The sequence below is a fragment of the Anoplopoma fimbria genome, chromosome 23, assembly GCF_027596085.1.
Source record: "Anoplopoma fimbria isolate UVic2021 breed Golden Eagle Sablefish chromosome 23, Afim_UVic_2022, whole genome shotgun sequence".
Taxonomy (NCBI): domain Eukaryota; kingdom Metazoa; phylum Chordata; class Actinopteri; order Perciformes; family Anoplopomatidae; genus Anoplopoma; species Anoplopoma fimbria.
The window spans coordinates 5,282,091-5,298,074 of NC_072471.1; the positions used below are offsets into that span (position 1 = coordinate 5,282,091).

At 42.8% G+C, this 15,984-nt stretch overlaps 1 protein-coding gene across 1 annotated transcript in view; it reads left to right on the forward strand.

Annotated features, from left to right (window-relative positions):
• exoc4 (exocyst complex component 4) overlaps positions 1 to 15,984 on the forward strand; it is a 112,973-nt gene that overhangs the window by 59,740 nt on the left and 37,249 nt on the right. Inside the window, exons 12-13 of the mRNA XM_054624465.1 lie at positions 9,501 to 9,603; positions 10,476 to 10,592. Of these exons, the coding sequence (XP_054480440.1) occupies positions 9,501 to 9,603; positions 10,476 to 10,592 (220 nt within the window). The remainder of the gene's footprint in view (positions 1 to 9,500; positions 9,604 to 10,475; positions 10,593 to 15,984) is intronic.

Here is a 15,984-nt window from a genome sequence, read left to right on the forward strand (position 1 = left end):
ACTTAAGCATTGAGCAGAGTACAATCAGAGCAGATACAGTATTCGTCTGCACCTGCCCATCTGACTAGAGAATAGTGTGTGTGTGTGTGTGTGTGTGTGTGTGTGTGTGTGTGTGTGTGTGTGTGTGTGTGTGTGTGTGTGTGTGTGTGTGTGTGTGTGTGTGTGTGTGTGTGTGTGTGTGTGTGTGTGTGTCGTGTGTGTCTGTCGTCTGTCTGTGTCTGTCTGACTGAACTAAGCAATTGGTGCCTGTCATTAAGAAAATAGCCGTTTGAAAGGGCCATACACGCACCCACACACATGCACACCATGGGACCAGCCATGAAAAGTGCCGTCACCTGCCTCTCCGTCCGTCCTCATTGTCTGACTCTGTGGAGTGAGCACAAAAGCAGCCATTCAGGCCTGGTTGCCTCCCATTGTGACATTAAGGCATCTTTGCCACTGTGCGGTCGTAATGGCTCAATGATGCATGCGAGAGAGATGAAACTCCCACAGCTCTTCTCCATTAAGGAGATAGTAAAAAGAAGAAAAACAGAAACAAATTAAAAATTGCAACAGTTAGCTGCTAATAAAAGTGAATGGTAAATGTGCTTTATGTTCCAAGAGGGAGAATAACACCAAACTTGATTTTAAACGGCAATAACAAGCATTAATACAACTGCTTGGTGCTTCGTGTTTTTTAATATATTGGCGGCATTTTCCTTTTTTTGTACTATTAATGAAGAGCAGCAGATTGATCAAACTGTCCAAACATCACAAATTAGAAGTTCATATTTTTGCAGCGTGTAATTTTCTGCACTACTTGATGCTGCTCTTCTTTTGTATCATAATAACTCATCCTCACCACCCATTAAAGGCTCATTAGTAAAGATGTGACTCCATCTTAGTATTTACCATTCAGCTGACAGCGGAGACAGCCCATTATATAAAATTCATACTTCAGTGACAGACCTTCAGATATATAAAAACAAAAAGAAAAAGATCTGGTCCACTGAAATTTCGGAAGCCGTTGTGAATGAGAATGAACCCTGCTGCTATGATTTCCTTGCCTCAGGCAACGCGCCGGGGAAGGTGTGTGTCTTTGAAACCAAGTTTTAGTGGAGGGTTGGGATTTTGTTTTGCAGTGCTCGATAGACACGAGTGTTAATGTAATAATTAAAACATAAGCAGACAGCGATTCAGCAGGCGACCGTAATTCACCAGCAAGCTACGTTATCATTGAGCAAGTATACTGGAATTTACTCTAGAAATAACGCATTGCTTCAGCATTACACAGCTGACCACATGATTGATTCTCATCACTTTACCGTACATTACATGACTATACAAGTGGACTCAAATGCTCCCTAAAAATCTATACTGGATATCCAGGATTAAATACCAATAAGTGAAAGTCTAAAGGCTTGATGGGGCAGCTAAGGATCAAATAATAGAGGCAGCATCTGTCTTTGCACATCTGTGCTTCCTATCTATACTGTATTAATATACCTTGACTACATCACTCTGAGAGGAAAGAAAGACTAATGAGAGAGAAAGTGTGGGGATAGAATTAGAGAGAGATAAAGAGATGGAGCGTGGAGAGCACGCTGTAGGAAGATGGAGGAGCAGGCCACTAGCAGCGGTAAGGGGGTGATTTGTCTTTGAGGCTCGGTGGTGTTGGTGTTGGCAGCGTCAGCTAAACAAGGCCATCTCATTTCCTGTTGTCTGCAGGAAGCAGCTGTCTGCTAGCGCTACCGCTGCTGCTGCTACTCAGAGCCCCTGGTCATCAATCTCCCCCATTTTAATTGGTCTGCACCACACTGCGACGTGCCAACACACACACACACACACACACACACACACACACACACACACACACACACACACACACACACACACACACACACACACACACACACACACACACACACACACTCACTGACAGAAATAGGTGTTAACATAAATGTTCATGCAAGCAATACAGGTGTGGATGCACACAGAGGATGAGCATATGTGGCAAATATACAGATATACACCAGTTCACCTGTGTGTCACATGAACATCACACACACAGAGTAAGCATCCTGTTAGGTTACTTGAGGGGTACAGCCTCCTTGGTATCAGTGTTGCCAGTTTTTGGTCCTTTTTTACAGCGTCTGCAGAGGCATGTGAATGTCAGTAGTGCTATGTATAGGAAAGATAGGAGACACAGTGTTTAAATCCTAATACTGTTGGTTCTTAAAGGTCTGTTGTATTGACCGTCACAATTTCAAGCAGAAAAGCTGAGACACAAACTACTAACTTTTCAGTTTCTGGACATTTCTGTGGCTGCGTCATAGACAGTTAGCACTCAAACTGCTGTAATGGGAGCAGCAATGGGGATTTTTGACTGAATACAGGATCAGATTTACGGCCGTGAGCCTTATATCCATATTAAACTCAGGTTGTAATTTGGTTTTGATAGTCCTTTTTCACAGCAGACATTTTCACTTCATCACAGTAGCACATGTGTGTGTTAAATAACAATGACAATGGCTCGCAGTAAGCCGTGACACTTTGTGTGACACTGAGCCAGCATGCACAATAGCAGGACCCTGAGACAGACGCAGCTAAATGAAATTCAACCATCATTCTTTTTATTGTTTGCACCTGTGATTCCCTGTGAATGAGGCCTTATTCAAACACAAATTCCATGAACCAATTCAGCTGGTTTGATGGTCTTCTCATGCTTGCGTACTTGTCCTCAGTAGATGGAAACCTGTTGAGGTAGCTCATATGAAGTTTTCTGTAGGCAAGTTTGATCTTTTAAGGGAACTTTGCATAAAAATCCTTTGGGAGACCAAAAAATAGATTTTTCATTCAATTGTGAACAGCTGATCTTTGTTTTCCTTACGTGTGACAGTGAAGCTGTAGTCTGTATGTCTTCCACTGTGCTCTATACAGAGTCTATGCAGGCTCACAGGAGGATGGACCCCCTGTTTTATATCGCATTAGCCTCACTCTCCCAAGGAAAGGTCCTGATTATGAAGCCCATTTATACCTGCTGCTGTAAGCATGTGGACACGCACACACGCACACGCACACACACACACACACACACACACACACACACACACACACACACACACACACACACACACACACACACACACACATCATTTACATAATGCATCTTTGCACCTTCCCATGGCATTTCTCTCTTTCTCTCTTTTGTTCTCTTAAACAAACACACGCTCATGCCCCCCCCCCCCCCACACACACCCCTGCAGACACACACACACACACACATGCTCTCACACATGTAGAAATACTCTGAAAGCCTTCAGCGAATGTGATGCGGCATCAGGGGCAAGAGCGGGACCAAACAGCAGGGAGTCTGGCAGAGGCGTGGGCGGTGTGTGGGAAGACCATATGCATTTCACCAGGCACTGATGGAAACACACGCCGGTACACTTAATTAAACACAGTATTGTCACATTTTAAAAAATGATCTACTCGCCCATCTATTTCCTTCTGTCTTTGTCTTTTTCGTTCCGTCCCATACACACACACACACACACACACACACACACACACACACACACACACACACACACACATGCAACAAATCCTGAACAGGCTTCAGATGGTACACACCAACTGGATTTCTTGATTATTTCTCAAAACCATTTGTGATGAATAAATAAATAAATAAACAGCAACTTCAGTCAACTGGTCATGCAGCCTGAGCTGGTGGAGAAAGCTGACACAGTGCCATCCAGTGGCGGTGGTGGTAATTGCTGGAGGTCTTGAACCATTTAACTGACAAAGTGAATGTTTATTTTTTATTTTTTAAGCAACACATTTTGTGGATTCAAATGTTTTCTGGTTCAAGCCATACAAAATGTGTACTTTGGAACTTTGGAACCTCTTGAATAGGTCTTTATAGTAGAAAGAAGTAAGTACTTGTAGTACCTGTATCCAAGTGTGTTATATGTGCAGTTGGATAACAATTAAAAGCTGCCGTTCTGGCATTTACAGTCTGATCCGATGAAATGAAAGCTAATGTTGTCAGTGCCATAAAACCCATAAAGTGACCCCCATCCATTAAAACCCTTTTTATGACTTTGGGATCTTCATGGAGCGACCGGGGAGTAAGAGGAATGGTATAAAGATAAGTGCTTTCAAGTGTCACTGGATGTGGCGTATTGATGTATTGACATCTGGCTGTATATTTTTATATCAGTCCGTGTGATTGTGAGTGTGTGAGTGTGAGTGAGTGTGTGAGTGAGTGTGTGAGTGAGTGAGTGAGTGAGTGAGTGTGTGAGAGAAGAAGACAGACGGATTTAGTATGTGTAGCAGACAGAGGTACACACTCACACGCCTGCACTCTCTCTCTCCCTCCTCTCCCTCCTCCTCCTCTCTCAGTTGGCAGGGCTTCAGTGTGTCCTGTCCTTGGTGTGTGACAGGTCTTTACAGAACAAGCCTTCCTCCTCTGGGCGGCCGAATCAGAATTCACCACAGCTGATGGGCTCGTGCCTGGGGGGAATTCTGGGAGATTTAAAAAAATAAAATAAAATAAAATGCTGAGTCTCTAATCGATCTTAGCACACTCTTATTCTGCCGTCTTTCTTAAATCTTTGTCTTTATCCCATTTCTCTTTCGGCATCATTACGCCGCCGCTGCAGATAGAGATGGATGATGGGATCCCAACCCTTTCCATTTAAAGAAGCATTTGTTACCTCAGGTTTAGTTTCCAGTGGGAAATGAATTCAGAGCGGCTGTTATAAAACATCTTTGTCCCTGTCTCTTCCTATTTTATTTTTTTAAAGCTATCTTAAAAAAATCAAACCTTGGCTTTTTCCTCTGAATTATCAGAGAGCCATGGGGAGCCAGTGGGTTCACCCATTAGCCAAAACCCTGTTGGTATAAATACATAATGCCATTCAAGAATGTTATTTCTCAACGCACATGCACATAGGGCACGGCATCTACAATTATCCAGCTCCAGACCCTAGGCTCAGACATCTGTTTCCTAATGACAGATAATTGCATGCTGTCAAGTGCAGTCATCGGCAGTGGCTGCTAAGAAACTGGGATTGGAGTGTGACAGCCATGTTGGATCCAGAAGAAACACTTTAAAAGGAGCACAGAGATACCATGGTTATATTCCCCCTCTGAGTTTGAGTATCTATCTATCTGGGTTTGCATGGGGTTTTTTTCCCGTACAAAAAAACTGAATGTTGTCAATTACTTTGAGGGAACGTTTTTCCTACTGAATTACGTTTGCATTAAATGTATCACAAATACCTTTAATGTCAAGATTTGGAGGAAGTCAGGGTGGATGGATGGGTCAACTATCAGGTCAAATTCAGTCTGCTTTTTGTGTCTGCAATGCTCTTGTTGTGCCTTTGGTCAAGAAATAAGAATCTTCTAAATTGAATTTTATATTATCGAGTAATCTGCCAACTATTTTGTTAATCAACGGATTAATCGTTTGGCCTATCAAACGTCAGAAAACAGCAAAGAATCCCAATTTTGAATAGTGTCAGACCAATACTGTAAAACCTAAATATACTTATTTTACTATCACATTAGTCAAAAAAGGCAGAAAATCCTCAGAGCTGACAACTTGGATTTAGGAAATGTTTGACATTTTTGTTCGAAGAAACTCTTTAGAACTTTATTATATTATTTATCAGTTTATCAACTAAGCGTTTCAGCTCTAATTACACAGTCCAGTTGCTGTATTGAAACATTAATACATGTCTTAAGGCTAAAACTACTCATATTCATATACATTCATCTTATCCACTCATGGTTCTGTTAATCTGTGTAATCGAAAATCTGCTCTTCTATATTGTCATTGATAAAATAGTTTGATTAGTAACACATTATTTAGTTATTTATTATTACTTTCATCAGTAGCACTCATTATTGTAATTTGTGAATCAATTAGCACCAGCACCTCAAACTCCGTCTCGGTCTTCTTGTCCTTTTTAATGATCTCATTCTAATTCCCTTCTTGTAATTGACGCCTACTCTCACAACCTTTGCTTTGTCTGTGTAAATGTCTGCCACGGTGTTTTTAGGCCAGTTGGAAATGCTGTGTGTGTGTGTGAGTGTCTGAGGGTAGATAAGCAGATTATTTAAGGTTATTAAGATTTGACACACAGGGACGAGACCACGCTGTGAAGTTGCCGCTGTGTCTCTGCAGCGCTACCTCCGCGTCTCCTTTGCGACTTGGCCGACACCTCTGCTGCATACAGCTGCCATATGGTCGACTGGTGTGTTTTGTTATCACCTGGCAATGACACTGACATTGTTAATCGGGTCCAATTATAACAGATGAAGTGGACACCATTACTGAATTCTAGACGTTTTTGAAGGAATTGAAAGCATCCCGTGCATTTTTGAGGTAACTGAAGGCCTGCATGCCATTTGTGGTTTTGACTTCTATTGAATTGGCTTTTGTGATGCGAGTAGGGCCTTTTAACTATACAACTGTGCAGTCACATTTATTCCAGTTGCAATAACAGGTCCTGAAGGACGTTACCTGCTTGTGTGAAACAGTGTTGCATTGCCTTAAAGTGGCCCTATCATGCTTCTCCACTTTTTCCCTCTTCTTTAGTGTGTTATATATATTTTTGTACATGTAAACGGTCCGTAGAGTGTAAAACCTGAAGTCCACGCCTAAAAGGAGCTACCCTCCCCCGCAGAAGCTCCTGAGCTGCCTGAAACGGCTCCATTGAATTCTCTCCTTCACTTCTGTAACTTTATGAGGTCACAATGTTACAGAAGTGACGTAAATAAAACAGAGCATTTCAGAGAGAGGGTGAGAAGAGGTGCTGCAGGACAGCCAGGATGAGAAAAACAAGGAGGATTATGAGCATTAACGCATGTAAACATGTTGTAACTGTATCTAGAGATACAAATATGCACCCGGAAAATAGCATAATAGGGCCTGTTTAAAACATGTCTGGAATGTGCTTTAACCGGTTAATGTAGAAAGGCTTTACACTCGTTTGAGAACTTTTTCCACTGATTATAAAGAGAGACAAATAGTAGCACAGTACATATAGCCCATGACGAAAATGTCAATTTAGGCTGATGTGCTCGGTTGTAGCCTTGAGAGATCAAATGAGGCTGGCTGTCATTCCTGGTGAGAGGTCAGGCTGTCGCTCCATGTTTTTGTTTGGCACAAAGTACTACTTTCTGCAAATGGCCTTGTACAGCCTTTGGTGGTTTGTGATTCATTTGGAGTTGAGACAAGTTAATGTCTTTGGGATGTGTGTATACTTGTATGTGTGTGTGTGTGTGTGTTTGTGTATGCTAACTTGTTTGGTGTCATTTGTTATCGCCGCCATCATCCTCACCAGAAGCTGTTATTCACTATGCAGTATGTCCCGCCATCAGCGAGCAACATTTGGAAGCTGTGGTTGTAATGATAATGAGCTGGGTGAAATTGTTCTTTCTGGATCCATTTGGAAAAAATCTTTGAGCTCTGCTGTGCTCTGCCCCCGTGTTATTTATCCATTTGCATTTTAACCAGCCTTGCGTCTCTATACTCCAAATGATTCTTCTGAATCCTCTGAGAAAACATTCTGTTTAATGCCACTGCCTTGCTCCCGAACCCAACATTCCTAAAATGTAAATTTGCTGACAGCGTGCTCTTTTGGTACGCTAACCATTGCGGGCCCCAACAGTCCTTTTAGCCCACTTACCTTGGCTAAACTTCCTTTTCAAGCACCCATGGGCTCGGTATCCTCTTAAAGGGGGCCCACTGCTCGGCTCCAGATGGCCGTCTGGATAGACAAAGCCGTTTTTACTACCTCGTCCCTTGCTACATTACTCAAACGTTATCACCCCTGCCTACAAAAATCCATCTGTGCTCACATGCTAACTTGAAAATCCATCATCCTGACACTTGTATTGAAACATTGACGATAATGACAGCCTTAGATGGATCTCAGAACAACACGATGCACGTTCAAAACTGGCAACGTCTGTCCCAGGATCAATTTTTGGAAATAAAGTTGTCAGCAGAATTTTCTTTTGTAAAGGAGGAGAAGTTGTGCTCTCTACACATTTACACAGTGAAGCTGCATATCCGGCCTCCATTGTTTTTGCAAGCTTGACGGTTTTAATGAGGCCACAGAAGAGTTTCTCCTACTTAACTTTCTGTTGTGGTGGAGTTTCAGTGGGAATCAATGAAGGATTTAGAATAGGTTTAGGTTCCTCGCTCATTCTGTCTCTCTCTCGCTCACTCTGACACACAAGGATGCACACACACACACACACACACACACAGACACACTCACACACACTCTCGACTCAGCTCTTGCTGACTAATTGGGTACGGATGCTGAGTAGTGTGATCTTACAGCTTGCTCTCCTCTTGTGTTTGTCTGCATGTGTTTCTATGTGATCCTGTGCCTGCACATGTTCTTATGTGTATGTCCATGCAAGCTATGCCTTTAGCCAATCGATCATCCCCCTCCACTGAGCTATACTTCCTGCATAGGTTGTGTGTTCCTGGTTGTCCGCAATGCTGCTGCCTCCTGGTTCTGACTCCACCTGCACATTAGCGCACACACACACACACACACACACACACTCACACACACTGTTTCCAAGCAATGGAGTCGTCCTCCTGCTTTTTACAAATGGCTTTGTCCGACTGAATCACCATCAAGAGTCATCTTTCTAGCTCATCTCCTGCATTATTTCCAGTTTCTGTCCACAGTTTTTCACGATTTTCTCAGTTAAACCATTTTTCTTTTTCCTTCTCTCTCTCGCTTCTATAAGTTTAGGTCATATATATATATATATATATATATATATATATATATATATATATATATATATATATATATATATATATATATATATATATTGCAGGCCTTGTAGGTCAAAGATTTCTTTTGTGAGGAGTTTGATTTATTTGTGCATTTATATGTGCTGAGCGCTTGAGAAGGCACTCGCTGTTGCATGGTTTACCCTGTGGTGTGTGTGAGACGAGGCCAGTGACCAATGATTCTCTGACAAACGAGGTGTGAGTGTGCCTCGACCAAACCTATACATTACTGTCTGACCCTATCTGACCAACCGGACAGCAGCTTTCTGAAGGAATTAAGTAAATAGCCCTGGTATCTGCAGTTATTTCCCCTTATAGTCTACTTTACACCTTCCTTTACAGAGAAGCTGCACACTTCCACTTCTGCAGTACACGCTCACATCTGAGAGTCAGCATAACTGAAATCTTGCACTAATTGCACCAAGCAGCTCCTCTGCAGCTCTTTTACATCGACTACCTTGCTCAAAGACACCTTGAGAGTCGTACAAAGCTTCCCAAAATGAGTTCCCACGGCAGAGCTAACCCTTCCAGTCGCTGTTGGACCCACTGATGCGAGGTTACTGTGTTGCTGACCTGTGTCTCATTGCCCCTGTGATAACATTATGGTGGTGAATAAACCCACTCCGCTCACAGGTGCTTATGATATTGGTGTATTCTGAATGGTTTTTTTGTCCCTCTCACTCTTCAGGTTCATTCAGGAGATAGAGATGAACATGGGGCCGGGTCAGGCCAAGCAGTGCCAACTCCGAGCCTTCCTAACCTACTACATCAACGACCTCTTCCTCAACCAGGTGAGTGAAACCACAAATTGATGCCTTGTAAATTGTCTGATAGATCGGCATATCAGCAGTCAAAGCAATGACTGCTTAACATCGGAGCTTTCCCAGAAAATAACATAATATTTAATAATAAAAAACTCAGCTATGGGGTGTTGGCAACACTAAATAACAGACTGGTGCCCACTTTATGTTAAAAAATATATATTTAAAGTCTGTTTTTGAAAGTCACAATCTGTTCTCTCTGTACTTTTTGTACTATATAAGATTTTTTAAAAAATACACTGACACAATGGTGAGGCTGTTGAAAGTCAATTGGTCTAAAGAAAACACAATGGCATTGTGCTGGGGATAATTGTATTACCTAACCCTCTCAATATTACCTCAATCAAATACCTGGTTTTACCCAACTACACTTTGATTTCCAAGCTGATGATTCTCCATAGTTGGCCATCTTAAAAGTCAAAAGATAAATATTCACATTGAAAAAGAGATGTCTGTGTATCATAAAACACCCAGCATCTCTTCATGTGTAGTTTGTTTGGTGTTAAAGCTGCTTTAGTCAAATAAATAAAAAATTCTGCTTCATGCACCCTCAAGCTTTATCAATAAATTTCAACTTTTAAGTTGCTCTAACAAAGTTTTCTTTTCTTTTTTTTTTGAACTGAGAAGTGTTTTTCATGTCATATTAGAAACTGCTTTGAATAACAGTGACTTTTGGTTTACGCTGATGGGACCTTCTGGAAATGTCAAATCAAAACTAAACCCATTTAACAATAACTAAACACATACTGATGTCTAAACACAAAAGTTGAGTTGTCATTATTCGAGCTTTATTCAGTTTAACATGACTCATACATTGCAAAACGTTTTCTCTGAACCATTAGGTGCGAACAGAGATCAACAAGGAAATCGAGGCAGTGAGCAAGGCAGCTGACCCTTTGAAGATCCTTGCCAACGCTGATACCATGAAGGTTCTGGGCGTCCAGAGGCCCCTGCTGCAGGTGAGGAACATCCAGCATATACATTCTCTAAACACCAAATATTTACTACATTTTAATCAAGAGACTGCTCAATAAAAAGCCTCAAATATTCTTTTTGGATTAGATATTGATTGTTACAAGTGCAAATGACTGTAAACTGCCTTCTGCTACTGGTGAAAGAAGTTTACACACATTCATGCAAAGTGTTTCCGTGTAGCATATCCACATATGAGCAGTTAGAAAAGCTTAAAACAAACAACACTGCCTGTTTGCTTTGGCTCCGTTTCCCCTTTGTACCCCAGTTCAATGGAGGCTGGCTCTCTTAAGTACGCTCACCTTGCAGTTGTCTGTGATCTCAATAGGTTCAGGGGCAGGCAGGCAGGCAGACACACACACACACACACACACACACACACACACACACACACACACACACACACACACACACACACACACACACACACACACTTTCAACCCCCCCCCTTCCTTTGCTCTCAGATCATTAGGCCCACCCTGCCACCTATCTCACAGAACCATAATTGCAGCTGAAATAGTGCTTGATCTTTGAGTTTGCAGCTGTTGGTGATATAACACACACACACACACACACACACACACACACACACACACACACACACACACACACACACACACACACACACACACACACACACACACACACACACACATATACACACACACGTTGGCACAAACACTTGGATCTACCATTCCCTGTTTCCCAGGGCCATTTTCTACATTTAGCAAGTTTGTGATAACGATAGCTGACCTTCCCATAGAAGTTTTTTTTTTGGCTCAAATTCACTCATGACACACACCTTGACTGTGTCCCTGCTTGGCCACACAAGCAGTCAAGGACTATAGCTTTGCTTTGTTGTGCTTTCTGTTATTTAAAATAATGTCTTACTATATTCTGCAAGCTGTGTTTGTTTCTCCGTGAGAATCTTTTTTCATTATTTCCCCTTGGAAATCGTCAGCTCACTCAAATTGCTTAAAAAACACATTTCCTCCTTTATTCTACTAGTATCTTTAAAGCAGATTCTGTTTTTTTAGTCTGCTGATGTGTTCAGAAATCCACCTCTGAAATGGCACTCTAATACAACAGAGGTGAACAGAATTCTACTTAGATGTAAAGAAAATTGTCCAAACAGTCCAAGCTAAATCTGTTACTTAGCTCTGAACAACAAACTTAACCAAACATTAACTGCCTCATTGACTGCAGCACATTTAACCACAGGCTCATCTTGCTTATTTTGGCAGCCTTTCTTATTCAACACAAGCTCATGGCAGGTTGAAGATTACAGCAGTGCCAAAGTCAAGATCCAGACAGTTGGCAATATTTTCTACATCTCAGTTGTCAGATATTCAGAATTTTATGTGCAGTACTGCACTCTTTGTCTACAATATTGAAAAAATGCATGTTTCTCACGCACACGCACAATTGTGTGTGTGTGTGTGTGTGTGTGTGTGTGTGTGTGTGTGTGTGTGTGTGTGTGTGTGTGTGTGTGTGTGTGTGTGTGTTGTCCATGCAGTTGTCAAGGAAGAAAGTGTCCCAGAGAGGTGGTTTGTCTGTGCTGTGGGTGTTTTGTGTAGCAGACCTTGGATATATGTGTGTGTCTATGTGTGTGTGTGTGTTTGTTTCTGTCAGAGCCTTCCTGTCTGTGTGCCTGGTTCTCTCACAGGGAGGGAACAGCGGTGGCAGATCATTACAGAGAGAGAGACCGTGGGCGTTTGGAGTTCAGCAGGGTTTGTTTACGGCTCGGGCCCCTCCTTAACGAGCAGTGCAGCATCTTGCTAATTATGCTGCTGTGGCTAATGAGCCTTTCTGCTGATAGTGGGGAGTGCAATAAAACACTCCTTTTGTTTGGGCTTTTTGCCTTTTTTAATTGGGCTAAATAAAAGAGCTTTGCGCTCTTCTTTCTGCCTGCCATTCACATTCCAGGGTCAGGATGGCATTGGTGTGTGTTTTCACTACTTTTTTTTTTTTTTTTTTTTTTTTTCATGTGTGTATCTGTGTAGTCTGTTTTTACTTCCTGTGTTGTGGTGGTGATTGAGGTCTCCAATTTGAGAGCCTTCCCACTGTTTGATGGCCTTCATCCTCAATGTCACTGCCGCGACAGGCTGCTCGCTTCTTTAGTGTGTCGCTTTTATTCATTTAGTTGTCATGAGTGCTTCTGATAAAGGGGTTCGACACCTTTTTATCCAGAAGGTGTAAACCAAAGTAGGCGTTTTGAACCGGGTTTGCTTTAAGTATTTGTCAGTCAGGAGCTTCTAACTGGCCAGGTGGCGAATCCACCAACTCGACTGCGATAGATAATTAAAGATTATAGTGAAGGCACTATATAATGGTCGCTAGTTTCCAATAATGGAGCAGATGCGGTTGTGTGTGTGTGTGTGTGTGTGTGTGTGTGTGTGTGTGTGTGTGTGTGTGTGTGTGTGTGTGTGTGTGTGTTTTTGTGTGTGTGTGTGTCTGTGTGTGTGTGTCTGTGTGCATTTTCTATGTCTTTGTGTCCACAGATCTATGCAAGAGTTTTGAGTGTGAGCATGTTCGCGTGCACACATTAACTCTGTGTGCTCCCTTTAAGTGCCATGATGCTCCCTGTGCCAGGTGCTATCAGAGGGAGACACACACCGCTGGCACCCGAGCCGGCGTGGTTGACGAGAGGCAGAGAGAGAGAGAGAGAGAGAGAGAGAGAGAGAGAGAGAGAGCTCAATATTGCTACACCACATTAAACACACTCTCTCGTACACCTTGGCTGGAGCCTCCTATGGAAAACCATGGGGGGTTTGGGGCGGGGGGGGGGGGCACACTTTATAGACGCATCTGCTCTCTGCAACCACTGAAGCACGAGTTGATGATGTGTGCAGTAGTTTCAATTGGAGGAAGACATTAGCGCTGAGCATGTGCGGTTTGTATGTTCTGGAATAGAGTTGATGAATTTGGAGCCAGACAGAAATGTGATTTTGCACATGCATACGCCACTGCACATGTACGCTTTTTAAAGACTCGTGGACACACAGTAAGCCATCACTCTATCGTCTTCAACATGAACATACATCTTCTGACCCTCTTGCTGTATGATAGGTTTAGACCTCTGGTCTATTTTCTGCCCCCTCACAGCATGCAGAGAATATTTATAGATGCATTTTCATAGCATTAACCTTTGGAGTGGACCCTTATTATTAAAGACATTTATGCTATATTAATGCTCTGACCTTTGCTCTGTGTTATCGCACCAGAAGCAATGGCCAAAGTGACTTTGTGGAAACACTGCCCAAGAGTCAAGGTGAATCCCACAGCCCATAATAAGCAATGGGTTAACAAATAATAGCGATATGGGAGATGACTTGCCTATCACTATGCACCAGCGGTGTGGAATACTTGATTTATGTATCATGTACATATATTACCTAATAATGACATGATTATGAGCCTGACACCGGCTATATAGATTGTCCACTAGGAGCATGAGATAACAGCTGACTGGGACAGTATATAGTTCAGTGTGAGAGGTTAACGTCCATTCAGGTGCCTGTCAGGTGCCTGAGCCGATAAGTCTTTAGAGGAGCAGTGGTGTTAAAGGAAGGAGAAAGGAAACCACGCCACAAATCAGTCCGTTCTGTGTTTATGCTAATTTGATATCTGGCTTTCTTTCTTGCCTGTTTGATGTCTCTGTTGTTTTTCTGCCTTTTTTATCTATTGTGACCATAGGTATTCTTTAGTAACACTAACATTCATAGCAGGTAACACACAAACGTATATATATATATATGCTGCCAGCCCCAGCAGGACGATGCTATCTGTCCAGCTTTGGTGTTGCCACTGATTGATTCATTTAATTAGAGTTAGATCGAGGAGAGATGGGAGGGATAGAATAGAAGGAGAAAGTGGGATAGGGAGGGTATGGTCACTCTGCTGGATAGCTCTGGAGATTGGCTCCATTAATCTTGGTAGAACCCCCCCCCCCTTTTTTACACTCTCACTTTGTGACACACTAACATACAAGCATGCACACAACGTGCAACATGCAGCCTCACACAAGCGCAATGTGAGAAACGCTGCAAATAGGCGAGCACATTTTTTCGTTGCCGTCCAGAAGACAGCGGTGTCCAGCCACCTGCGCGCCCACCCGTGTGGTGGTGCGGATAAACTGTTTGTGTTCCGCGGGTTTACTTCATCAGCCAAGACCACGCCAGAGCCACAATTACATTACCCATCAGCCCTCCGTTTTCCAGCTAAGTACCATTCAGCTTCGTCCCCAGTGTCTCCAAACAATAGCCACTAACTAGTCCTTTTGTTTCTGTGTGTGTGTGTGTGTGTGTGTGTGTGTGTGTCCCTGCATTCATTATTCATACGTGCATGTATTTTTCTGTTTTGGCGTGTTTGTATGCACACCAAACTTGTTCTGGAGCCATATAAAGCCTGATTTCATTCACTCTCCGTCAGTTGCCAGAGCGCTCACTGTATTGCAGATGCGTTCGGCTGCCAATGGCCTGCTAATGATGTTGACCTTTTAAAGTTCCATATTCACATGTAGCTCTGTGAGACAGACATATACACGTGTTAGTTGTACGTGTGCACACACACACACACACACACACACACACACACACACACACACACACACACACACACGCACACACACACACACACACCACGCACGCTCTCGCGCCCACCGCCAGAAACCGTAATGACACTGACCTTTTTATTTGTGATGATGTGTGTAGGCAATGTTTATTTGCAGGGGGGCTGATACGCGTCCTGTTGATTGGCTCCCCTGCTGCCCCCCCCCCACAATCAACCCATCACACACACACACACACACACACACACACACACACACACACACACACACACACACACACACACACACACACACACACACACACAAGCAGCAATCACAACACAATACACCTGTTAGCTGCATCAGCCGTGCCCTGTGATTGGGACACAAGTGGGAGAAGGAGGACAGAGGGTATTAGGGTGGTTTTGTATACACCACCCTAATACCCTCTGCCATTATGAAAAAACTAAATCAAAAGCCATCCCCATGTTTATTAGTAAAAAGAGAATCTCAGCCATTTTAATTCTGCTAAAATAGGCCTGTTCACCGTAAAATAACTAATCTAAATGCTTTTCCATTTACTCTAAATGTTTTCTGGAGCCGTCGACAACATTATCTGTCTCGAAACGGATTGTGCCGAAGCATCCGGTTGACAGTTTTACAGCTGTTAAGAATCATCAAGGAATGAGGCACCTCAATAAAAGAATAGCACTCTTACTTGCAGCAATTTTGGCTGCACTTGAAATGAATCCCTCCAATCTCCTTTTTCCTCCGCTACCAAGAGACACAAAGTTGTAATCACGAAGGCAATGTGGTGGTTTTCCGGAGAT